Here is a 27989-nt window from a genome sequence, read left to right as displayed (position 1 = left end):
CTTGGCACATCAAGCCACTGGGATTTTTGCCCATTCTTCAAGGCAAAATTGCTCCAGCTCCTTCAAGTTGGATGGATTCCGCTGGTGTACAGATTGCTGTCATACCACAGATTCTCAATTGGATTGAGATCTGGGCTTTGACTAGGCCGTTCCAAGATATTTAAAGGTTTCCCCTTAAACCACTCGAGTGATGCTTTAGAAGTATGCTTAGGGTCATTGTCCTGCAGGAAGGTGAACCTCCGTCCCAGTCTCAAATCTCTGGAAGACTGAAACAGGTTTCCTTCAAGAATTTCCCTGTATTTAGTGCCACCCATCATTCCTTCAATTCTGACCAGTTTCCCAGTCCCTGCTGATGAAACACATCTCCACAGCATGATGCTGCCACCACCATGCTTCACTGTGGGGATGATATTCTCTGGGTGATGAGGTGTTGGGTTTGCGCCAGACATAGCATTTTCCTTGATGGCCAAAAAGCTACATTTTAGTCTCATCTGACCAGAGTACCTTCTTTCATATGTTTGGGAGTCTCCCACATGCCTTTTGATGAGCACCAATTGTGTTTACCTATTGCTTCCTTTAAGCAATGGCATTTTTCTGGCCACTCTTCCATTAAGCCCAGCTCTGTGGAGTGTACGGCTTAAAGTGGTCCTATGGACAGATACTCCAATCTCCGCTGTGGAGCTTTGCAGCTCCTTCAGGGGTATCTTTGGTCTCTTTTGTTGCCTCTCTGATCAATGCCCTCCTTGCCTGGTCTGTGAGTTTTGGTGGGCGGCCTTCTCTTGGCAGGTTTGTTGTGGTGCCATGTTCTTTCCATTTTTTAAATAATGGATTTAATGGTGCGCTGTGGGAAAAAAAGTTTCAGATATTTTTTTTATAACCCAATCCAGATCTGTACTTCTCCACATCTTTGTCCCTGACCTTCTTAGGGCCACTTTCTTGGTGGTGTCCCCTGCTTAGTGGTGTTGCAGACTCTGGGGCCTTTCAGAACACGTGTGTGTGTGTGTGTGTGTGCGTATACTGAGATCATGTGACATTAGATTGCACACAGGTGAACTTTATTTAACTATTTATGTGACATCTGAAGGTAATTGATTGCCACAGATTAGAGGTCGACCGATTTAATCGGAATGGCCGATTTTTTTAATTTTTTTTAATTTTTTTATTTAGGGCCGATTTTAAAGTTTTCATAACAATCGGAAATTGGTATTTTTGGACACAGATTATTATATTTTTTAACACCTTTTATTTCATCTTTTAACTACTTAAATATATTTTAACACCTTTATTTAACTAGGCCAGTTAAGAACACATTCTTATTTTCAATGACAGCCTAGGAACGGTGGGTTAACTGCCTCGTTCAGGGTCATAACGACAGATGTTTACCTTGTCAGCTCGGGGGATTCAGTCTTGCAGCCTTACGGTTAACTAGTCCAACGCTCTAACCACCTGCCTCTCATTGCACTCCACGAGGAGCCTGCCTGTTACGCGAATGCAGTAAGCCAAGGTAAGATGCTAGCTAGCATTAAACTTATCTTATAAGAAACAATCAATCAATCATAATCACTAGTTAACTACACATGGTTGATGATATTACTAGTTTATCTAGCTTGTCCTGTGTTGCATATAATCGATGCGGTGCATATTCGCGAAAAAGGACTGTCGTTGCTCCAACGTATACCTAACCATAAACACCAATGCCTTTCTTAAAATCAATAAGTATAGAAGTATATATTTTTAAACATGCATATTTAGCTAAAATAAATCCAGGTTAGCAGGCAATATTAACCAGGTGAAATTGTGTCATTTCTGTCACGTTCCTGACCTTATTTCCTTTGTTTTGTCTTTATTTAGTTGGTCAGGACGTGAGCTGGGTGGGTATAGTCTATGTTTCTATGTTAGGTTTGTCTGATTGGCCTGATATGGTTCTCAATCAGAGGCAGGTGTTTTGCATTGTCTCTGATTGGGAACCATATTAAGGTGGCCTGTTTTCACTTTTGTTGGTAGGTGATTGTTCATGTATTCTATGTTCACTAGTTCAGGACTGTAGCTTCGTCGGTTTTTGTCTGTTTATTGTTTTTTGTTCGTATTGAAAAAGTATTCCACTAAATATGGCAACGTACCACGCTGCGCTTTGGTCCTCCTCTCCTTCCACCGACGAGAGTCGTTACAACAGAGTCGGGTTATATGCAACGGTTTGGTCCTCCTCTCCTTCCACCGACGAGAGTCGTTACAACAGAGTCGGGTTATATGTAACGGTTTGGTCCTCCTCTTCTTCCACCGACGAGAGTCGTTACAACAGAGTCAGGTAAGATGCAACCGTTTGGTCCTCCTCTCCTTCCACCGACGAGAGTCGTTACAACAGAGTCAGGTTATATGCAACCGTTTGGGCCGCCTAATTTGCCAGAATATTACGTAATTATGACATAACATTGCACAACCTTCAATGTTAACAGGAATATTTAGACTGATGGATGCCACCCATTAGATAAAATACGTAACGGTTCCATATTTCACTGAAAGAATAAACGTTTTGTTTTCGAGATGATAGTTTCCGGATTCAACCATATTAATGACCGAAGGCTCGTATTTCTGTGTTTTATTATGTCATAATTAATTCTATGATTTGATAGAGCAGTCTGACTGAGCGGTGGTAGGTACCAGCAGGCTCGTAAGCATTCATTCAAACAGCACTTTAGTGCGTTTTGCCAGCAGCTCTTCGTTGTGCGCCAAGCATTGCGCTATGACTTCAAGCCCATCAACTCCCGAGATGAGGCTGGTGTAACCGATGTGAAATGGCTAGCTAGTTAGCGGGGTGCTTGCTAATAGTTTCAAACATCACTCGCTCTGAGACTTGGAGTAGTTGTTCCCCTTGCTCTGCATGGGTAACGATGCTTCGAAGGTGGCTGTTGTCGATGTGTTCCTGGTTCGAGCCCAGGTAGGGGCGAGGAGAGGGACGGGAGCTATACTGTTACACTGGCAATACTAAAGTGCCTATAAGAACATCCAATAGCCAAGGTTAATGAAATACAAATGGTATAGAGTGAGAGAGTCCTATAACTTATTACCTGGAATATTGAAGACTCGTGTTAAAAGGAACCACCAGCTTTCATATGTTCTCATGTTCTGAGCAAGGAACTTAAACGTTAGCTTTCTTACATGGCACATATTGCACTTTTACTTTCTTCTCTAACACTTTGTTTTTGCATTATTTAAACCAAATTGAACATGATTCATTATTTATTTGAGGCTAAATTGATTTTATTGATGTATTATATTAAGTTAAAATAAGTGTTCATTCAGTATTGTTGTAATTGTCATTATTACAAATGCATAAAAAAAATTGTCAGACCAATCGGTATCGTCTTTTTTTTGGTCCTCCTAATAATTGGTATTGGTGTCAGCGTTGAAAAATCATACTTGGTCGACCTCCACACCAGATCTTATTTAGGTACTTCATAGTAAAGGGGGGAATAGATATGCACACACCATTTTTCTGTTTATTTTTTATTTTTTGAAACAAGTAATTTTTTTTCACTTCACCAATTTGGACTATTTTGTGTATGTCCATTCTATGAAATCCAAATAAAAATCTATTTAAATTACAGGTTGTAATGCAACAAAATAGGAAAAACACCAAGGCGGTGAATTCTTTCGCAAGGCACTGTTGTGACATGGTGTCCTGGCGGCATGGTTTCCTGGCGGCATGGTTTCCTGGCGACATGGTTTCCTGGCGACATGGTGTCCTGGTTACATAGTGACCCCGTACGGGAGAGGTTATAGGGACATATTCGGTTTGATATCGTTTGATTTAAAAATAATATATGAATTAAAATGCATGTAAGATCATAACTGCCTTTACACATTAACGGTGACTGAAATTAGGATCATTTTTGTGAGCATTGTCGATGGCTTACAGTATGTTGATGTGAGGCAGGTGTTAAAATATGAATGCTCTTTGCAAGACAGCCTATCCATTTTGTATAATGATGTTTATGTATTGATTTTGAATGCCCTCGAATGCGGTCCCAAGGTAAAGCAAGAGGCTACTCAGATAGACCTACATTTTAGACTGTATACCAAATATGGGGTTGATATTGCAACAACCACGTCCGCATATAGCTCACCAACCTCTTCGCTATAGCATTAATATTGTGTGTGTGTTACATTGACTGTGTTCTATGCCTACCTATAGCCTCCATTTAGGGCAGTCTACCCAGCTATAGCTAGCCTCCATTTAGGGCAGTCTACCTACCCAGCTATAGCTAGCATAGCCTCCATTTAGGGCAGTCTACCCAGCTATAGCTAGCCCCGCCTCCATTTAGGGCAGTCTACCCAGCTATAGCTAGCCCCGCCTCCATTTAGGGCAGTCTACCCAGCTATAGCTAGCCCCGCCTCCATTTAGGGCAGTCTACCCAGCTATAGCTAGCCCCGCCTCCATTTAGGGCAGTCTACCCAGCTATAGCTAGCCCCGCCTCCATTTAGGGCAGTCTACCCAGCTATAGCTAGCCCCGCCTCCATTTAGGGCAGTCTACCCAGCTATAGCTAGCCCCGCCTCCATTTAGGGCAGTCTACCCAGCTATAGCTAGCCCCGCCTCCATTTAGGGCAGTCTACCCAGCTATAGCTAGCCCCGCCTCCTTTTAGGGCAGTCTACCCAGCTATAGGTAGCCTCCATCTTAAATGGTACTTTACAAGCATAGTATTTCTGTTTAGTGAGTCAGTCAGATCAGAGGCAGTAGAGATGACCAGGGATGTTCTCTGTTTAGTGAGTCCTCCAGATCAGAGGCAGTAGAGATGACCAGGGATGTTCTCTGTTTAGTGAGTCCTCCAGATCAGAGGCAGTAGGGATGACCAGGGATGTTCTCTGTTTAGTGAGTCCTCCAGATCAGAGACAGTAGGGATGACCAGGGATGTTCTCTGTTTAGTGAGTCCTCCAGATCAGAGGCAGTAGGGATGACCAGGGTTGTTCTCTGTTTAGTGAGTCCTCCAGATCAGAGGCAGTAGGGATGACCAGGGATGTTCTCTGTTTAGTGAGTCCTCCAGATCAGAGGCAGTAGAGATGACCAGGGATGTTCTCTGTTTAGTGAGTCCTCCAGATCAGAGGCAGTAGGGACGACCAGGGATGTTCTCTTGATAAGTGTGTGAATTTGACTATTTTAGTGTTCCACTGGAATGCTGTCTCATGTTGACTCCAATGGTTCCCACAGTTTTCAAGTTGTCTGGATGTCCTTTGGGTGGTGATTGAACACTGATCAACACATCTCTAGTATTTTTGGTTCTTGGCCTGAGTCATTAATATTGCTTTCTATTTACTGTTATTGACCATGCCGATTCTATCCATGATTTAGTCCTGGGGAGTTGTGATCTTTCCCAGTTCCTTCTCTGTTATTAACGACACTGTCTGTGTCTCTCTCTCCTCTGTCTGTCTCTCTCTCCTCTGTCTGTCTGTCTCTCTGTGTCTGTCTGTCTGTCTCTCTCCTCTGTATCTCTGTGTCTGTCTCTCCTCTGTGTCTGTCTCTCTGTCTCTCTCTCCTCTGTGTCTGTCTGTCTCTCTCTCCTCTGTCTGTCTGTCTCTCTCCTCTGTCTGTCTGTCTGTCTCTCTGTGTCTGTCTGTCTCTCTCCTCTGTATCTCTGTGTCTGTCTCTCCTCTGTGTCTGTCTCTCTGTGTCTGTCTGTCTGTCTCTCTGTGTCTGTCTGTCTGTCTCTCTCCTCTGTATCTCTGTGTCTGTCTCTCCTCTGTGTCTGTCTCTCTGTCTCTCTCTCCTCTGTGTCTGTCTGTCTGTCTCTCCTCTCCTCTGTATCTCTGTCTCTCTCTCTCTGTGTGTCTCTCTTTCTCTGTCTCTGTCTCTGTCTCTTTCTCTCTCTCTTTCTCTCTGTCTCTTTCTCTCTCTCTCTGTGTCTCTGTGTCTGTCTCTCTCCTCTCCTCTGTATCTCTGTCTGTCTCTCCTCTGTGTCTGTCTCTGTCTCTCTCCTCTGTGTCTGTCTGTCTCTCTCCACTCTGTCTGTCTCTCTCCTCCTCTGTATCTCTGTGTCTCTCTCTGTGTCTCTCTCTCTCTCTCTGTGTCTCTCTCTCTCTCTCTGTGTGTCTCTCTCTCTCTCTTTCTCTGTCTCTCTGTCTCTTTCTCTCTGTCTCTTTCTCTCTCTGTGTGTGTCTCTCTGTCTGTCTGTGTCTCTGTCTCTCTCCTCTCTCTCTGTATCTCTGTCTCTCTGTCTGTCTCTCTTTCTCTCAGGTATGGGCTGTTTGAGAAGCGTCTGTTCCTCCTGGAGGAGGCAGAAGGGGGCTTTGATCAGTTCACTAGAAGCTACAGGACCTTTGGCGTGAACCGCATGGCTGACAACAGACTGGTGTTGAGGGAGTGGGCCCCAGCCGCGGAGGCCCTTTTCCTTACTGGAGACTTCAGTGAGTACTGTAGCAGACACACACACACACACACACACACACACGCGCAGAGTGACACACACACACACACACACACACTGTTATGCTGTTATTACCCATCTGTTTCCCTTTTGATGCTGTTATTACCCATCTGTTTCCCTTGTGATGCTGTTTTTACCCATCTGTTTCCCTTGTGATGCTGTTATTACCCATCTGTTTCCCTTGTGATGCTGTTGTTACCATCTGTTTCCCTTGTGATGCTGTTATTGCCATCTGTTTCCCTTGTGATATTGTTATTACCATCTGTTTCCCTTGTGATGCTGTTATTACCCATCTGTTTCCCTTGTGATGCTGTTATTACAATCTGTTTCCCTTGTGATGCTGTTTTTACCCATCTGTTTCCCTTGTGATGCTGTTATTACTATCTGTTTCCCTTGTGATGCTGTTATTACAATCTGTTTCCCTTGTGATGCTGTTATTACAATCTGTTTCCCTTGTGATGCTGTTATTACAATCTGTTTCCCTTGTGATGCTGTTATGACCATCTGTTTCCCTTGTGATGCTGTTATTACCATCTGTTTCCCTTGTGATGCTGTTATTACCATCTGTTTCCCTTTTTATGCTGTTATTTCCCATCGGTTTCCCTTGTGATGCTGTTATTACCCATCTGTTTCCCTTGTGATGCTGTTATTACCCATCTGTTTCCCTTGTGATGCTGTTATTACCATCTGTTTCCCTTGTGATGCTGTTATTACCATCTGTTTCCCTTGTGATGCTGTTATTACCATCTATTTCCCTTGTGATGCTGTTATTTCCCATCGGTTTCCCTTGTGATGCTGTTATTACCATCTGTTTCCCTTGTGATGCTGTTATTACCATCTGTTTCCCTTGTGATGCTGTTATTACCATCTGTTTCCCTTGTGATGCTGTTATTACCCATCGGTTTCCCTTGTGATGCTGTTATTACCCATCGGTTTCCCTTGTGATGCTGTTATTACCCATCTGTTTCCCTTGTGATGCTGTTATTACCCATCTGTTTCCCTTGTGATGCTGTTATTACCATCTGTTTCCCTTGTGATGCTGTTATTACCCATCTGTTTCCCTTGTGATGCTGTTATTACCCATCTGTTTCCCTTGTGATGCTGTTATTACCATCTGTTTCCCTTGTGATGCTGTTATTACCCATCTGTTCCCCTTGTGATGCTGTTATTACCCATCTGTTTCCCTTGTGATGCTGTTATTACCATCTGTTTCCCTTGTGATGCTGTTATTACCATCTGTTTCCCTTGTGATGCTGTTATTACCATCTGTTTCCCTTGTGATGCTGTTATTACCCATCTGTTTCCCTTGTGATGCTGTTATTACCATCTGTTTCCCTTGTGATGCTGTTATTACCCATCTGTTTCCCTTGTGATGCTGTTATTACCATCTGTTTCCCTTGTGATGCTGTTATTACCCATCTGTTTCCCTTGTGATGCTGTTATTACCCATCTGTTTCCCTTGTGATGCTGTTATTACCCATCTGTTTCCCTTGTGATGCTGTTATTACCATCTGTGTCCCTTGTGATGCTGTTATTACCATCTGTTTCCCTTGTGATGCTGTTTTTATATAATTGGAGGTTTGACCTGATCTGTCCTAACTGTAGTTTGGATGTTAACTTTATTGTTAGATACCCTTGAAGTTGGTGTTTTTTGTAAATAGTTGAAAACAAAGGCAACAGAGTGTTTTCCTGAAGGGGTTTTCAAAACACACACACACACACACACACACACACACACACACACACACACACACACACACACACACACACACACACAAATCAATCATGATTGGTTCGGCCTTTGTTCTGTTAGAAGTACTCTCTGAGCTCTCTTCCCTTTGGCCTCTACTTTGAAGGTAGACCGATACAGAATGGTCTGACTGGCATGCTTCATACTTAGGCACGGGGAAAAAAAGGAGTTGATTAATTGATGAGCAGCTCAAGCAGAGGTTGACCCTTTGGTTCTAGAAAACACCTGGAGGAAAATTACAGGTTACAGAGTATCTGTTCAGCTGAATCTGCTACACACCCTCTTTCTTGAGTCATCTTTCCTTGATTCCTCACATCCTCTCTCCTCACCTCCTTCTCAAAAACCATTGGAGAAGAAGTTACGAGGGAAGTGACCTTGGACCTTTTCATACTGCTCAGAAGGATGCAAGGAATCACAGAAAGACCAGTAGAGAGTGCAGGCTCATAGAACTCTGGTCTAAAGTAGTGCACTATATAGGGAATAGGGTGCCATAGGGCTCTGGTATAAAGTATTGCACTATATAGGGAGTATGGTGCCATAGGGCTCTGGTCTAAAGTAGTGCACTATATAGGGAATATGGTGCCATAGGGCTCTGGTCTAAAGTAGTGCACTATATAGGGAATATGGTGCCATAGGGCTCTGGTCTAAAGTAGTGCACTATATAAGGAATAGGGTGCCATTTCCTTTCTATCTTCATTAGGAGTTTTCGTTTATTCTTTCTTCTGCCCAACTAATGAAGGACCATTAGATGATTACATTACATCTCATTAGAAATGACTCGTTTGTTTTGTAGATCTCCTCATTTTGATAATGGACAGAATTACACATCCAAAATAATCAAGAAAGCTAATATTCATGTTTTTAAAAATCTTGTGGCCCAATGAAATCACTTAACGAGGCAATTAACAGACGTTCTAATTAGAAAACCATAAATGAGTTGTTGAGGAGTAAAGCATCATGTGAACAGAGTGCAGTAGGCAGGCTGGGGACACACACTGCTGCTGTCCTGCTGCTGTTCTGTCCCTCTGCTGCTGTTCTGTCCCGCTGCTGCTGTTCTGTCCCCCTGCTGCTGTTCTGTCCCCCTGCTGCTGTTCTGCTGCTGCTCTGTCCCGCTGCTGCTGTTCTGTCCCCCTGCTGCTGTCCTGCTGCTGGTCTGTCCCGCTGCTGCTGTTCTGTCCCTCGCTGTTCTGTCCCTCTGCTGCTGTTCTGTCCCCCTGCTGCTGTCCTGCTGCTGCTCTGTCCCGCTGCTGCTGCTCTGTCCCGCTGCTGCTGTTCTGTCCCACTGCTGCTGTTCTGTCCCACTGCTGCTGTTCTGTCCCACTGCTGCTGTTCTGTCCCTCTGCTGCTGTTCTGTCCCTCTGCTGCTGTTCTGTCCCTCTGCTGCTGTTCTGTCCCTCTGCTGCTGTTCTGTCCCCCTGCTGCTGTTCTGTCCCGCTGCTGCTGTTCTGTCCCCCTGCTGCTGTTCTGTCCCCCTGCTGCTGTCCTGCTGCTGCTCTGTCCCGCTGCTGCTGTTCTGTCCCGCTGCTGCTGTCCTGCTGCTGTTCTGTCCCGCTGCTGCTGTCCTGCTGCTGTTCTGTCCCGCTGCTGCTGTTCTGTCACACTGCTGCTGTCCTGCTGCTGTTCTGTCCCTCTGCTGCTGTTCTGTCCCGATGCTGTTCTGTCCCGCTGCTGCTGTCCCGCTGCTGCTGTTCTGTCCCGCTGCTGCTGTTCTGTCCCCCTGCTGCTGTTCTGTCCCGCTGCTGCTGTTCTGTCCCGCTGCTGCTGTTCTGTCCCGCTGCTGCTGTTCTGTCCCGCTGCTGCTGTTCTGTCCCGCTGCTGCTGTTCTGTCACGCTGCTGCTGTTCTGTCCCCCTGATGCTGTTCTGTCACACTGCTGCTGTTCTGTCCCCCTGCTGCTGTTCTGTCCCGCTGCTGCTGTTCTGTCCCGCTGCTGCTGTTCTGTCCCGCTGCTGCTGTTCTGTCCCGCTGCTGCTGTTCTGTCCCGCTGCTGCTGTTCTGTCCCGCTGCTGCTGTTCTGTCACACTGCTGCTGTTCTCTGCTGCTGTTCTGTCACACTGCTGCTGTCCTGCTGCTGTTCTGTCCCTCTGCTGCTGTTCTGTCCCTCTGCTGCTGTTCTGTCCCGCTGCTGCTGTTCTGTCCCCCTGCTGCTGTTCTGTCCCGCTGCTGCTGTTCTGTCCCGCTGCTGCTGTTCTGTCCCACTGCTGCTGTTCTGTCCCCCTGCTGCTGTCCTGCTACTGTTCTGTCCTGCTGCTGCTGCTGTTCTGTCCCGCTGCTGCTGTTCTGTCCCGCTGCTGCTGTTCTGTCCCGCTGCTGCTGTTCTGTCCCGCTGCTGCTGTTCTGTCCCGCTGCTGCTGCTGTTCTGTCCCCCTGCTGCTGTTCTTTCCCCCTCTTGCTGTTCTCTCACACTGCTGCTGTCCTGCTGCTGTTCTGTCCTGCTGCTGTTCTGTCCCCCTGCTGCTGTTCTTGTCGTCCTGCTGCTGTTCTGTCGTCCTGCTGCTGACATTGTCATCCTGCTGCTGTTCTGTCGTCCTGCTGCTGTTCTGTCGTCCTGCTGCTGTTCTGTCGTCCTGCTGCTGTTCTGTCGTCCTGCTGCTGTTCTGTCGTCCTGCTGCTGTTCTGTCGTCCTGCTGCTGTTCTGTCGTCCTGCTGCTGTTCTGTCCCCCTGCTGCTGGTCTGTCCCCCTGCTGCTGGTCTGTCCCCCTGCTGGTCTGTCCCGCTGCTGCTGTTCTGTCCCGCTGCTGTTCTGTCCCGCTGCTGTTCTGTCCCCCTGCTGCTGTTCTGTCCCGCTGCTGTTCTGTCCCCCTGCTGCTGTTCTGTCCCCCTGCTGCTGTTCTGTCCCCCTGCTGCTGTTCTGTCCTGCTGCTGTTCTGTCCCGCTGCTGTTCTGTCCCCCTGCTGCTGTTCTGTCCTGCTGCTGTTCTGTCCCGCTGCTGTTCTGTCCCCCTGCTGCTGTTCTGTCCTGCTGCTGTTCTGTCCCGCTGCTGTTCTGTCCCCCTGCTGCTGTTCTGTCCTGCTGCTGTTCTGTCCCCTGCTCCAAACAAAGATGTGGTTCAAATGGCACCCCATCCCCTATATACTCTACTCAAAAAAATAAAGGGAACACTAAAATAACACATCCTAAAATATATTTTTATTAAATAGGGGTGCTCATTGATTGTCTGTATTGTAATTGTTTTTAATAATCTGCCCAGGGACTGATTTTGAAAATTAGCCAGTTGGCTAAAACTGGCACTTAATGTGCACTGTCCCAAACTCAATTTAAAGGCAATGCTACCAAATACTAATTGAGTGTATGTAAACTTCTGACCCACTGTGAATGTAATGAAAGAATAGCTGAAATAAATCATTCTCTCTACTATTATTCTGACATTTCACATTCTTAAAATAAAGTGGTGATCCTAACTGACCTAAGACAGGACATTAAATGTCAGGAATTGTGAAAAACTGAGTTTAAACGTATTTGGCCAAGGTGTGTGTAAACTTCTGACTTCAACTGTGTGTGTATATATACACTGCTCAAAAAATAAAGGGAACACTAAAATAAAACATCCTAGATCTGAATGAATGAAATATTCTTATTAAATACTTTTTTCTTTACATAGTTGAATGTGCTGACAACAAATTCACACAAAAATGATCAATGGAAATCAAATTTATCAACCCATGGAGGTCTGGATTTGGAGTCACACTCAAAATTAAAGTGGAAAACCACACTACAGGCTGATCCAACTTTGATGTAATGTCCTTACAACAAGTCAAAATTAGGCTCAGTAGTGTGTGTGTGTGTGTGTGTGTGTGTGGCCTCCACGTGCCTGTATGACCTCCCTACAACGCATGGGCATGCTCCTGATGAGGTGGCGGATGGTCTCCTGAGGGATCTCCTCCCAGACCTGGACTAAAGCATCCGCCAACTCCTGGACAGTCTGTGGTGCAACGTGGCGTTGGTGGATGGAGTGAGACATGATGTCCCAGATGTGCTCAATTGGATTCAGGTCTGGGGAACGGGCGGGCCAGTCCATAGTTGGTCCATAGCATCAATGCCTTCCTCTTCCTCTGACACGCTCCAGCCACATGAGGTCTAGCATTGTCTTGCATTAGGAGGAAGCCAGGGCCAACCGCACCAGCATATGGTCTCACAAGGGGTCTGAGGATCTCATCTCGGTACCTAATGGCAGTCAGGCTACCTCTGGCGAGCACATGGAGGGCTGTGCGGCCCCCCCAAAGAAATGCCACCCCACACCATGACTGACCCACCGCCAAACCGGTCATGCTGGAGGATGTTGCAGGCAGCAGAACGTTCTCCACGGCGTCTCCAGACTCTGTCACGTCTGTCACATGTGCTCAGTGTGAACCTGCTTTCATCTGTGAAGAGCGCAGGGCGCCAGTGGCGAATTTGCCAATCTTGGTGTTCTCTGGCAAATGCCAAACGTCCTGCACGGTGTTGGGCTGTAAGCACAACCCCCACCTGTGGACGTCGGGCCCTCATACCACCCTCATGTAGTCTGTTTCTGACCGTTTGAGCAGACACATGTACATTTGTGGCCTGCTGGAGGTCATTTTGCAGGGCTCTGGCAGTGCTCCTCCTGCTCCTCCTTGCACAAAGGCGGAGGTAGCGGTCCTGCTGCTGGGTTGTTGCCCTCCTACGGCCTCCTCCACATCTCCTGATGTACTGGCCTGTCTCCTGGTAGCGCCTCCATTCTCTGGACACTACGCTGACAGACACAGCAAACCTTCTTGCCACAGCTCGCATTGATGTGTCATCCTGGATGAGCTGCACTACCTGAGCCACTTGTGTGGGTTGTAGACTCCGTCTCATGCTACCACTAGAGTGAAAGCACCGCCAGCATTCAAAAGTGACCCAGGAAGCATAGGAACTGAGAAGTGGTCTGTGGTCACCACCTGTAGAACCACTCCTTTATTGGGGGGTGTCTTGCTAATTGCCTATAATTTCCACCTGTTGTCTATTCCACTTGCACAACAGCATGTGAAATGTATTGTCAATCAGTGTTGCTTCCTAAGTGGACAGTTTGATTTCACAGAAGTGTGATTGACTTGGAGTTACATTGTGTTGTTTAAGTGTTCCCTTTATTTTTTTGAGCTGTGTAGTACACAACTTTTGAACAGGGCCCAACTGGGTTCTGGTTAAAAGTAGTGCACTATGTAGGGAATAGGGTTCTATAGGGCTCTGGTCTAAAGTAGTGCACTATATAGGGAATAGGGTGCCATTCAGGATGTGTTCTTCACCAAACAGACAAGCTGCAGCTGGGTTGTGATGACAAAGAGAACAGAACAACACATTCTGTGTCCCGATGGCACCCTAGTCCCTTTGCAGTGCACTATATAGGACAGGGCTCTCCTACACTATATAGGACAGGGCTCTCCTACACTATATAGGACAGGGCTCTCCGACACTATATAGGACAGGGCTCTCCGACACTATATAGGACAGGGCTCTCCGACACTATATAGGACAGGGCTCTCCTACACTATATAGGACAGGGCTCTCCGACACTATATAGGACAGGGCTCTCCGACACTATATAGGACAGGGCTCTCCTACACTATATAGGACAGGGCTCTCCTACACTATATAGGACAGGGCTCTCCGACACTATATAGGACAGGGCTCTCCGACACTATATAGGACAGGGCTCTCCTACACTATATAGGACAGGGCTCTCCTACACTATATAGCTCTCCTACACTATATAGGACAGGGCTCTCCGACACTATATAGGACAGGGCTCTCCTACACTATATAGCTCTCCTACACTATATAGGACAGGGCTCTCCTACACTATATAGGACAGGGCTCTCCTACACTATATAGGACAGGGCTCTCCTACACTATATAGCTCTCCTACACTATATAGGACAGGGCTCTCCTACACTATATAGGACAGGGCTCTCCTACACTATATAGGACAGGGCTCTCCTACACTATATAGGACAGGGCTCTCCTACACTATATAGGACAGGGCTCTCCGACACTATATAGGACAGGGCTCTCCTACACTATATAGGACAGGGCTCTCCTACACTATATAGGACAGGGCTCTCCTACACTATATAGGACAGGGCTCTCCTACACTATATAGGACAGGGCTCTCCTACACTATATAGGACAGGGCTCTCCTACACTATATAGGACAGGGCTCTCCTACACTATATAGCTCTCCTACACTATATAGGACAGGGCTCTCCTACACTATATAGGACAGGGCTCTCCTACACTATATAGGACAGGGCTCTCCGACACTATATAGGACAGGGCTCTCCTACACTATATAGGACAGGGCTCTCCTACACTATATAGGACAGGGCTCTCCTACACTATATAGGACAGGGCTCTCCGACACTATATAGGACAGGGCTCTCCTACACTATATAGGACAGGGCTCTCCTACACTATATAGGACAGGGCTCTCCTACACTATATAGGACAGGGCTCTCCGACACTATATAGGACAGGGCTCTCCTACACTATATAGGACAGGGCTCTCCTACACTATATAGGACAGGGCTCTCCTACACTATATAGGACAGGGCTCTCCTACACTATATAGGACAGGGCTCTCCGACACTATATAGGACAGGGCTCTCCTACACTATATAGGACAGGGCTCTCCTACACTATATAGGACAGGGCTCTCCTACACTATATAGGACAGGGCTCTCCTACACTATATAGGACAGGGCTCTCCGACACTATATAGGACAGGGCTCTCCTACACTATATAGGACAGGGCTCTCCTACACTATATAGCTCTCCTACACTATATAGGACAGGGCTCTCCTACACTATATAGGACAGGGCTCTCCGACACTATATAGGACAGGGCTCTCCTACACTATATAGGACAGGGCTCTCCGACACTATATAGGACAGGGCTCTCCTACACTATATAGGACAGGGCTCTCCTACACTATATAGGACAGGGCTCTCCGACACTATATAGGACAGGGCTCTCCTACACTATATAGGACAGGGCTCTCCTACACTATATAGGACAGGGCTCTCCTACACTATATAGGACAGGGCTCTCCTACACTATATAGGACAGGGCTCTCCTACACTATATAGGACAGGGCTCTCCGACACTATATAGGACAGGGCTCTCCTACACTATATAGGACAGGGCTCTCCTACACTATATAGGACAGGGCTCTCCTACACTATATAGGACAGGGCTCTCCGACACTATATAGGACAGGGCTCTCCGACACTATATAGGACAGGGCTCTCTGACACTATATAGGACAGGGCTCTCCGACACTATATAGGACAGGGCTCTCCTACACTATATAGGACAGGGCTCTCCTACACTATATAGGACAGGGCTCTCCGACACTATATAGGACAGGGCTATCCTACACTATATAGGACAGGGCTCTCCTACACTATATAGGACAGGGCTCTCCTACACTATATAGGACAGGGCTATCCTACACTATATAGGACAGGGCTCTCCTACACTATATAGGACAGGGCTCTCCTACACTATATAGGACAGGGCTCTCCTACACTATATAGGACAGGGCTCTCCGACACTATATAGGACAGGGCTATCCTACACTATATAGGACAGGGCTCTCCTACACTATATAGGACAGGGCTCTCCTACACTATATAGGACAGGGCTCTCCTACACTATATAGGACAGGGCTCTCCTACACTATATAGCTCTCCTACACTATATAGGACAGGGCTCTCCTACACTATATAGGACAGGGCTCTCCTACACTATATAGGACAGGGCTCTCCTACACTATATAGCTCTCCTACACTATATAGGACAGGGCTCTCCTACACTATATAGGACAGGGCTCTCCTACACTATATAGGACAGGGCTCTCCGACACTATATAGGACAGGGCTCTCCTACACTATATAGGACAGGGCTCTCCTACACTATATAGCTCTCCTACACTATATAGGACAGGGCTCTCCGACACTATATAGGACAGGGCTCTCCTACACTATATAGGACAGGGCTCTCCTACACTATATAGGACAGGGCTCTCCGACACTATATAGGACAGTGCTCTCCGACCCTATATAGGACAGGGCTCTCCGACACTATATAGGACAGGGCTCTCCTACACTATATAGGACAGGGCTCTCCTACACTATATAGGACAGGGCTCTCCTACACTATATAGGACAGGGCTCTCCTACACTATATAGGACAGGGCTCTCCTACACTATATAGGACAGGGCTCTCCTACACTATATAGGACAGGGCTCTCCGACACTATATAGGACAGGGCTCTCCGACACTATATAGGACAGGGCTCTCCTACACTATATAGGACAGGGCTCTCCTACACTATATAGGACAGGGCTCTCCTACACTATATAGGACAGGGCTCTCCGACACTATATAGGACAGGGCTCTCCTACACTATATAGGACAGGGCTCTCCTACACTATATAGGACAGGGCTCTCCTACACTATATAGGACAGGGCTCTCCTACACTATATAGGACAGGGCTCTCCTACACTATATAGGACAGGGCTCTCCTACACTATATAGGACAGGGCTCTCCTACACTATATAGGACAGGGCTCTCCGACACTATATAGGACAGGGCTCTCCGACACTATATAGGACAGGGCTCTCCTACACTATATAGGACAGGGCTCTCCTACACTATATAGGACAGGGCTCTCCTACACTATATAGCTCTCCTACACTATATAGGACAGGGCTCTCCTACACTATATAGGACAGGGCTCTCCTACACTATATAGGACAGGGCTCTCCGACACTATATAGGACAGGGCTCTCCTACACTATATAGGACAGGGCTCTCCTACACTATATAGGACAGGGCTCTCCTACACTATATAGGACAGGGCTCTCCTACACTATATAGGACAGGGCTCTCCGACCCTATATAGGACAGGGCTCTCCTACACTATATAGGACAGGGCTCTCCGACACTATATAGCTCTCCTACACTATATAGGACAGGGCTCTCCTACACTATATAGGACAGGGCTCTCCGACACTATATAGCTCTCCTACACTATATAGGACAGGGCTCTCCTACACTATATAGGACAGGGCTCTCCTACACTATATAGGACAGGGCTCTCCGACACTATATAGGACAGGGCTCTCCTACACTATATAGGACAGGGCTCTCCTACACTATAGGACAGGGCTCTCCTACACTATATAGCTCTCCTACACTATATAGGACAGGGCTCTCCTACACTATATAGCTCTCCTACACTATATAGGACAGGGCTCTCCTACACTATATAGGACAGGGCTCTCCTACACTATATAGGACAGGGCTCTCCTACACTATATAGGACAGGGCTCTCCTACACTATATAGGACAGGGCTCTCCTACACTATATAGGACAGGGCTCTCCTACACTATATAGGACAGGGCTCTCCTACACTATATAGGACAGGGCTCTCCTACACTATATAGGACAGGGCTCTCCTACACTATATAGGACAGGGCTCTCCTACACTATATAGGACAGGGCTCTCCTACACTATATAGGACAGGGCTCTCCGACACTATATAGGACAGGGCTCTCCGACACTATATAGGACAGGGCTCTCCTACACTATATAGGACAGGGCTCTCCTACACTATATAGGACAGGGCTCTCCTACACTATATAGGACAGGGCTCTCCTACACTATATAGGACAGGGCTCTCCTACACTATATAGGACAGGGCTCTCCTACACTATATAGGACAGGGCTCTCCTACACTATATAGGACAGGGCTCTCCTACACTATATAGGACAGGGCTCTCCTACACTATATAGGACAGGGCTCTCCTACACTATATAGGACAGGGCTCTCCTACACTATATAGGACAGGGCTCTCCGACCCTATATAGGACAGGGCTCTCCGACACTATATAGGACAGGGCTCTCCTACACTATATAGGACAGGGCTCTCCTACACTATATAGGACAGGGCTCTCCTACACTATATAGGACAGGGCTCTCCTACACTATATAGGACAGGGCTCTCCTACACTATATAGGACAGGGCTCTCCTACACTATATAGGACAGGGCTCTCCGACACTATATAGGACAGGGCTCTCCTACACTATATAGGACAGGGCTCTCCTACACTATATAGGACAGGGCTCTCCTACACTATATAGGACAGGGCTCTCCGACACTATATAGGACAGGGCTCTCCTACACTATATAGGACAGGGCTCTCCTACACTATATAGGACAGGGCTCTCCTACACTATATAGGACAGGGCTCTCCTACACTATATAGGACAGGGCTCTCCGACCCTATATAGGACAGGGCTCTCCTACACTATATAGGACAGGGCTCTCCGACACTATATAGGACAGGGCTCTCCTACACTATATAGCTCTCCTACACTATATAGGACAGGGCTCTCCGACACTATATAGCTCTCCTACACTATATAGGACAGGGCTCTCCTACACTATATAGCTCTCCTACACTATATAGGACAGGGCTCTCCTACACTATATAGCTCTCCTACACTATATAGGACAGGGCTCTCCGACACTATATAGCTCTCCTACACTATATAGGACAGGGCTCTCCTACACTATATAGGACAGGGCTCTCCTACACTATATAGGACAGGGCTCTCCTACACTATATAGGACAGGGCTCTCCTACACTATATAGGACAGGGCTCTCCGACACTATATAGGACAGGGCTCTCCTACACTATATAGGACAGGGCTCTCCTACACTATATAGGACAGGGCTCTCCTACACTATATAGGACAGGGCTCTCCTACACTATATAGGACAGGGCTCTCCTACACTATATAGGACAGGGCTCTCCGACACTATATAGGACAGGGCTCTCCGACACTATATAGCTCTCCTACACTATATAGGACAGGGCTCTCCTACACTATATAGGACAGGGCTCTCCTACACTATATAGGACAGGGCTCTCCGACACTATATAGGACAGGGCTCTCCTACACTATATAGCTCTCCTACACTATATAGGACAGGGCTCTCCGACACTATATAGCTCTCCTACACTATATAGGACAGGGCTCTCCTACACTATATAGCTCTCCTACACTATATAGGACAGGGCTCTCCTACACTATATAGGACAGGGCTCTCCTACACTATATAGGACAGGGCTCTCCTACACTATATAGCTCTCCTACACTATATAGGACAGGGCTCTCCTACACTATATAGGACAGGGCTCTCCTACACTATATAGGACAGGGCTCTCCTACACTATATAGGACAGGGCTCTCCTACACTATATAGGACAGGGCTCTCCTACACTATATAGGACAGGGCTCTCCTACACTATATAGGACAGGGCTCTCCTACACTATATAGGACAGGGCTCTCCTACACTATATAGGACAGGGCTCTCCGACACTATATAGGACAGGGCTCTCCGACACTATATAGGACAGGGCTCTCCGACACTATATAGGACAGGGCTCTCCTACACTATATAGGACAGGGCTCTCCTACACTATATAGGACAGGGCTCTCCTACACTATATAGGACAGGGCTCTCCTACACTATATAGGACAGGGCTCTCCTACACTATATAGGACAGGGCTCTCCTACACTATATAGGACAGGGCTCTCCTACACTATATAGGACAGGGCTCTCCTACACTATATAGGACAGGGCTCTCCTACACTATATAGGACAGGGCTCTCCTACACTATATAGGACAGGGCTCTCCTACACTATATAGGACAGGGCTCTCCTACACTATATAGGACAGGGCTCTCCTACACTATATAGGACAGGGCTCTCCTACACTATATAGGACAGGGCTCTCCGACACTATATAGGACAGGGCTCTCCTACACTATATAGGACAGGGCTCTCCTACACTAAATAGGACAGGGCTCTCCTACACTATATAGGACAGGGCTCTCCGACACTATATAGGACAGGGCTCTCCGACACTATATAGGACAGGGCTCTCCTACACTATATAGGACAGGGCTCTCCTACACTATATAGGACAGGGCTCTCCTACACTATATAGGACAGGGCTCTCCTACACTATATAGCTCTCCTACACTATATAGGACAGGGCTCTCCTACACTATATAGGACAGGGCTCTCCGACACTATATAGGACAGGGCTCTCCGACACTATATAGGACAGGGCTCTCCTACACTATATAGGACAGGGCTCTCCTACACTATATAGGACAGGGCTCTCCTACACTATATAGGACAGGGCTCTCCTACACTATATAGGACAGGGCTCTCCTACACTATATAGGACAGGGCTCTCCTACACTATATAGGACAGGGCTCTCCTACACTATATAGGACAGGGCTCTCCGACACTATATAGGACAGGGCTCTCCTACACTATATAGGACAGGGCTCTCCTACACTATATAGGACAGGGCTCTCCTACACTATATAGGACAGGGCTCTCCTACACTATATAGGACAGGGCTCTCCTACACTATATAGGACAGGGCTCTCCGACACTATATAGGACAGGGCTCTCCTACACTATATAGGACAGGGCTCTCCTACACTATATAGGACAGGGCTCTCCTACACTATATAGGACAGGGCTCTCCTACACTATATAGGACAGGGCTCTCCTACACTATATAGGACAGGGCTCTCCTACACTATATAGGACAGGGCTCTCCGACACTATATAGGACAGGGCTCTCCTACACTATATAGGACAGGGCTCTCCAAAACTATATAGGACAGGGCTCTCCTACACTATATAGGACAGGGCTCTCCTACACTATATAGGACAGGGCTCTCCGACACTATATAGGACATGGCTCTCCTACACTATATAGGACAGGGCTCTCCTACACTATATAGGACAGGGCTCTCCATCACTATATAGGACAGGGCTCTCCTACACTATATAGGACAGGGCTCTCCTACACTATATAGGACAGGGCTCTCCTACACTATATAGGACAGGGCTCTCCTACACTATATAGGACAGGGCTCTCCTACACTATATAGGACAGGGCTCTCCTACACTATATAGGACAGGGCTCTCCTACACTATATAGGACAGGGCTCTCCTACACTATATAGGACAGGGCTCTCCTACACTATATAGGACAGGGCTCTCCTACACTATATAGGACAGGGCTCTCCTACACTATATAGGACAGGGCTCTCCTACACTATATATCTCTCCTACACTATATAGGACAGGGCTCTCCTACACTATATAGGACAGGGCTCTCCGACACTATATAGGACAGGGCTCTCCTACACTATATAGGACAGGGCTCTCCTACACTATATAGGACAGGGCTCTCCTACACTATATAGGACAGGGCTCTCCTACACTATATAGGACAGGGCTCTCCTACACTATATAGCTCTCCTACACTATATAGGACAGGGCTCTCCTACACTATATAGGACAGGGCTCTCCGACACTATATAGGACAGGGCTCTCCTACACTATATAGGACAGGGCTCTCCTACACTATATAGGACAGGGCTCTCCTACACTATATAGGACAGGGCTCTCCGACACTATATAGGACAGGGCTCTCCTACACTATATAGGACAGGGCTCTCCTACACTATATAGCTCTCCTACACTATATAGGACAGGGCTCTCCTACACTATATAGGACAGGGCTCTCCTACACTATATAGGACAGGGCTCTCCTACACTATATAGGACAGGGCTCTCCGACACTATATAGGACAGGGCTCTCCTACACTATATAGGACAGGGCTCTCCTACACTATATAGGACAGGGCTCTCCTACACTATATAGGACAGGGCTCTCCTACACTATATAGGACAGGGCTCTCCGACACTATATAGGACAGGGCTCTCCTACACTATATAGGACAGGGCTCTCCTACACTATATAGGACAGGGCTCTCCTACACTATATAGGACAGGGCTCTCCGACACTATATAGGACAGGGCTCTCCTACACTATATAGGACAGGGCTCTCCTACACTATATAGCTCTCCTACACTATATAGGACAGGGCTCTCCTACACTATATAGGACAGGGCTCTCCTACACTATATAGCTCTCCTACACTATATAGGACAGGGCTCTCCTACACTATATAGGACAGGGCTCTCCGACACTATATAGGACAGGGCTCTCCTACACTATATAGGACAGGGCTCTCCTACACTATATAGGACAGGGCTCTCCTACACTATATAGGACAGGGCTCTCCTACACTATATAGGACAGGGCTCTCCTACACTATATAGGACAGGGCTCTCCTACACTATATAGGACAGGGCTCTCCTACACTATATAGCTCTCCTACACTATATAGGACAGGGCTCTCCTACACTATATAGGACAGGGCTCTCCTACACTATATAGCTCTCCTACACTATATAGGACAGGGCTCTCCTACACTATATAGGACAGGGCTCTCCTACACTATATAGGACAGGGCTCTCCTACACTATATAGGACAGGGCTCTCCTACACTATATAGGACAGGGCTCTCCTACACTATATAGGACAGGGCTCTCCTACACTATATAGGACAGGGCTCTCCTACACTATATAGGACAGGGCTCTCCTACACTATATAGGACAGGGCTCTCCGACACTATATAGGACAGGGCTCTCCTACACTATATAGGACAGGGCTCTCCTACACTATATAGGACAGGGCTCTCCGACACTATATAGGACAGGGCTCTCCTACACTATATAGGACAGGGCTCTCCTACACTATATAGGACAGGGCTCTCCTACACTATATAGGACAGGGCTCTCCTACACTATATAGGACAGGGCTCTCCTACACTATATAGGACAGGGCTCTCCGACCCTATATAGGACAGGGCTCTCCTACACTATATAGGACAGGGCTCTCCTACACTATATAGGACAGGGCTCTCCTACACTATATAGGACAGGGCTCTCCTACACTATATAGCTCTCCTACACTATATAGGACAGGGCTCTCCGACCCTGTTCCTAGAGAGAGACCCTCCTGTAACTTACAGGACAGCATCTCTCCAGGAACAGGGTTGGAGTTATAACCTACAGGAGGGTATCTCTCCAGGAACAGGGTTGGAGTTAAAACCTACAGGAGGGTATCTCTCCAGGAACAGGGTTGGAGAGCCCTGACGCAGGGAATAGAGTTCCATTTGGGAGGCAGCCACAGTCTCCCACAGTATTCATTCTGTTTACTAGAGCCCAGGTCCAATCCAATGTTTATTGTCCTCATAGATTTTTCTTCCAGTTCTTTCCTCCATTCTGTCTTTCCCTCTCTTTCCCTCTGTCTATTCGTCTGTTAATTATTCAGCAAAGACCGTGGGCTGTGGCTCAGGCCCAATATTCATTTTTGGCAGAGATTACATTCTGAGAGAGAGAGAGAGAGAGAGAGAGAGAGAGAGAAAATTCTGACACGCGTACAGGAGTCTACACATGCACACGGAGCGAGAGAGAGAGAGATTACGTTTTGACATTGGCTCCGTCAAATTATTTGATTTCAATTTCACAGCTGATATGGAAAAAGCCCAGAATCCCCGGTCATGAATATGGTGCTGGTTTTGATACATAATACGTACATCCTGCTTCCTAAATGGCATCCTTTTCCTGTACATACAAATACAGGAACCCCATGGGCCCTGATCAATAGAAGTGCACTAAATAGGCAGTAGGGTGGCATTTTGGCTGTAAACCCCCCAGGGTTTCATATAGAGCTCTTCATGCTAAGAGAAATAAAGTATTATTGTTGCCTGAGCGTCTACAGCAGTGGTTCTTCATCCTGACCCTTCATCACAGCTGCACCATCGAGAGCATCCTGACCGGTTGCATCACCGCCTGGTATGGCAACTGGCTCTGCATCCAACCGTAAGGCGCTACAGAGGGTAGTGTGTACGGCCCAGTATATCGCTGGGGGCCAAATCCCGCCGCCTAGGACCTAATATACTAGTCGGGTTCAGAGGAAGTGCCAAAAAATACTTAGTCTCCAGTCAACCAAGTCATGGACTGTTCTCTCTGCTACCGCACGGCAAGCGGTACCGGATCGCCAAGTCTAGGTCCAAAAGGCTCCTCAACAGCTTCTACCCCCCCCCCCCCCCCCCCCAAGAAATAAGACTTCCTAACAATTAATCAAATGGCCACCTGGACTATTTACATTGACCTGTCCCCCACCACCTGTTTTAGACTGCTGCTACTCTCTGTTTATTATCTGTGTATAGTCACTTTACCCCCATCTACATGTACACTACCTGTCAAACTACCTGTCAAACACCTACTCATTCAAGGGTTTTTCTTTATTTGTACTATGTTCTACATTGTATTATAATAGTGAAGACATCAAAACTACGAAATAACACATATGGAATCATGTAGTAACCCAAAAAAGTGTTAAACGAATCAAAATATATTTGAGATTCTTCAAATAGCCTTGATTTTCATTTTACAATGATTTTCTGATAATATAATTTGTATCGTGTGTTTATTCCAGTACCAAGATTAAACCCTAGTCTAGAGTATAGTGCCCTAGTCTAGAGGATAGTGCCCTAGTCTAGAGGATAGTGCCCTAGTCTAGAGTATAGTGCCCTAGTCTAGAGTATAGTGCCCTAGTCTAGAGGATAGTGCCCTAGTCTAGAGGATAGTGCCCTAGTCTAGAGGATAGTGCCCTAGTCTAGAGTATAGTGCCCTAGTCTAGAGTATAGTGCCCTAGTCTAGAGTATAGTGCCCTAGTCTAGAGTATAGTGCCCTAGTCTAGAGGATAGTGCCCTAGTCTAGAGGATAGTGCCCTAGTCTAGAGGATAGTGCCCTAGTCTAGAGGATAGTGCCCTAGTCTAGAGTATAGTGCCCTAGTCTAGAGGATAGTGCCCTAGTCTAGAGTATAGTGCCCTAGTCTAGAGTATAGTGCCCTAGTCTAGAGGATAGTGCCCTAGTCTAGAGTATAGTGCCCTAGTCTAGAGTATAGTGCCCTAGTCTAGAGGATAGTGCCCTAGTCTAGAGTATAGTGCCCTAGTCTAGAGTATAGTGCCCTAGTCTAGAGGATAGTGCCCTAGTCTAGAGGATAGTGCCCTAGTCTAGAGTATAGTGCCCTAGTCTAGAGTATAGTGCCCTAGTCTAGAGTATAGTGCCCTAGTCTAGAGGATAGTGCCCTAGTCTAGAGGATAGTGCCCTAGTCTAGAGGATAGTGCCCTAGTCTAGAGGATAGTGCCCTAGTCTAGAGTATATAGTGCCCTAGTCTAGAGGATAGTGCCCTAGTCTAGAGGATAGTGGATCAGGCTCTAGCTCTCTACCGGTCAGGCTCTAGCTCTCTACCGGTCAGGCTCTGGCTCTCTACCGGTCAGGCTCTAGCTCTCCCATCAGAGTAGACCCATTTCAGAACGTCTCTCCTGTTAGAGTAGACCCACTAGTATCAGAACGTCTCTCCCGTTACAGAGTAGACCCACTAGTATCAGAACGTCTCTCCTGTTACAGAGTAGACCCACTAGTATCAGAACGTCTCTCCTGTTACAGAGTAGACCCACTAGTATCAGAACGTCTCTCCTGTTACAGAGTAGACCCACTAGTATCAGAACGTCTCTCCTGTTAGAGTAGACCCACTAGTATCAGAACGTCTCTCCCGTTACAGAGTAGACCCACTAGTATCAGAACGTCTCTCCTGTTACAGAGTAGACCCACTAGTATCAGAACGTCTCTCCTGTTAGAGTAGACCCACTAGTATCAGAACGTCTCTCCTGTTAGAGTAGACCAACTAGTATCAGAACTTCTCTCCTGTTAGAGTAGACCCACTAGTATCAGAACGTCTCTCCTGTTACAGAGTAGACCCACTAGTATCAGAACGTCTCTCCCGTTACAGAGTAGACCCACTAGTATCAGAACTTCTCTCCTGTTAGAGTAGACCCACTAGTATCAGAACGTCTCTCCTGTTACAGAGTAGACCCACTAGTATGAGAACGTCTCTCCTGTTACAGAGTAGACCCACTAGTATCAGAACGTCTCTCCCGTTACAGAGTAGACCCACTAGTATCAGAACGTCTCTCCCGTTACAGAGTAGACCCACTAGTATCAGAACGTCTCTCCTGTTACAGAGTAGACCCACTAGTATCAGAACGTCTCTCCTGTTAGAGTAGACCCACTAGTATCAGAACGTCTCTCCTGTTAGAGTAGACCCACTAGTATCAGAACGTCTCTCCTGTTAGAGTAGACCCACTAGTATCAGAACGTCTCTCCTGTTAGAGTAGACCCACTAGTATCAGAACGTCTCTCCCGTTACAGAGTAGACCCACTAGTATCAGAACTTCTCTCCTGTTAGAGTAGACCCACTAGTATCAGAACGTCTCTCCTGTTACAGAGTAGACCCACTAGTATGAGAACGTCTCTCCTGTTACAGAGTAGACCCACTAGTATCAGAACGTCTCTCCCGTTACAGAGTAGACCCACTAGTATCAGAACGTCTCTCCCGTTACAGAGTAGACCCACTAGTATCAGAACGTCTCTCCTGTTACAGAGTAGACCCACTAGTATCAGAACGTCTCTCCTGTTAGAGTAGACCCACTAGTATCAGAACGTCTCTCCTGTTAGAGTAGACCCACTAGTATCAGAACGTCTCTCCTGTTAGAGTAGACCCACTAGTATCAGAACGTCTCTCCTGTTAGAGTAGACCCACTAGTATCAGAACGTCTCTCCCGTTACAGAGTAGACCCACTAGTATCAGAACGTCTCTCCTGTTACAGAGTAGACCCACTAGTATCAGAACGTCTCTCCTGTTAGAGTAGACCCACTAGTATCAGAACGTCTCTCCTGTTAGAGTAGACCCACTAGTATCAGAACGTCTCTCCTGTTAGAGTAGACCCACTAGTATCAGAACGTCTCTCCTGTTAGAGTAGACCCACTAGTATCAGAACGTCTCTCCCGTTACAGAGTAGACCCACTAGTATCAGAACGTCTCTCCTGTTACAGAGTAGACCCACTAGTATCAGAACGTCTCTCCTGTTACAGAGTAGACCCACTAGTATCAGAACGTCTCTCCTGTTACAGAGTAGACCCACTAGTATCAGAACGTCTCTCCTGTTAGAGTAGACCCACTAGTATCAGAACGTCTCTCCTGTTAGAGTAGACCCACTAGTATCAGAACGTCTCTCCTGTTAGAGTAGACCCACTAGTATCAGAACGTCTCTCCTGTTAGAGTAGACCCACTAGTATCAGAACGTCTCTCCCGTTACAGAGTAGACCCACTAGTATCAGAACGTCTCTCCTGTTACAGAGTAGACCCACTAGTATCAGAACGTCTCTCCTGTTAGAGTAGACCCACTAGTATCAGAACGTCTCTCCTGTTAGAGTAGACCCACTAGTATCAGAACGTCTCTCCTGTTAGAGTAGACCCACTAGTATCAGAACGTCTCTCCTGTTAGAGTAGACCCACTAGTATCAGAACGTCTCTCCCGTTACAGAGTAGACCCACTAGTATCAGAACGTCTCTCCTGTTACAGAGTAGACCCACTAGTATCAGAACGTCTCTCCTGTTACAGAGTAGACCCACTAGTATCAGAACGTCTCTCCTGTTACAGAGTAGACCCACTAGTATCAGAACGTCTCTCCCGTTACAGAGTAGACCCACTAGTATCAGAACGTCTCTCCCGTTACAGAGTAGACCCACTAGTATCAGAACGTCTCTCCTGTTACAGAGTAGACCCACTAGTATCAGAACGTCTCTCCTGTTACAGAGTAGACCCACTAGTATCAGAACGTCTCTCCTGTTAGATTAGACCCACTAGTATCAGAACGTCTCTCCTGTTACAGAGTAGACCCACTAGTATCAGAACGTCTCTCCTGTTAGAGTAGACCCACTAGTAT

General features: G+C 47.0%; 1 protein-coding gene across 1 annotated transcript in view; it reads left to right on the top strand.

Annotated features, from left to right (window-relative positions):
- Positions 1–27989, top strand: part of gbe1b (glucan (1,4-alpha-), branching enzyme 1b) — a 359324-nt gene that overhangs the window by 28548 nt on the left and 302787 nt on the right. Inside the window, exon 2 of the mRNA XM_036964774.1 lies at positions 6229–6398. Within this exon, the coding sequence (XP_036820669.1) occupies positions 6229–6398 (170 nt within the window). The remainder of the gene's footprint in view (positions 1–6228; positions 6399–27989) is intronic.

The sequence above is a fragment of the Oncorhynchus mykiss genome, chromosome 27, assembly GCF_013265735.2.
Source record: "Oncorhynchus mykiss isolate Arlee chromosome 27, USDA_OmykA_1.1, whole genome shotgun sequence".
Taxonomy (NCBI): Eukaryota; Metazoa; Chordata; class Actinopteri; order Salmoniformes; family Salmonidae; genus Oncorhynchus; species Oncorhynchus mykiss.
Note: the sequence above shows the minus strand (reverse complement) of the source record. Positions and strands in the feature narration are given on the sequence as shown.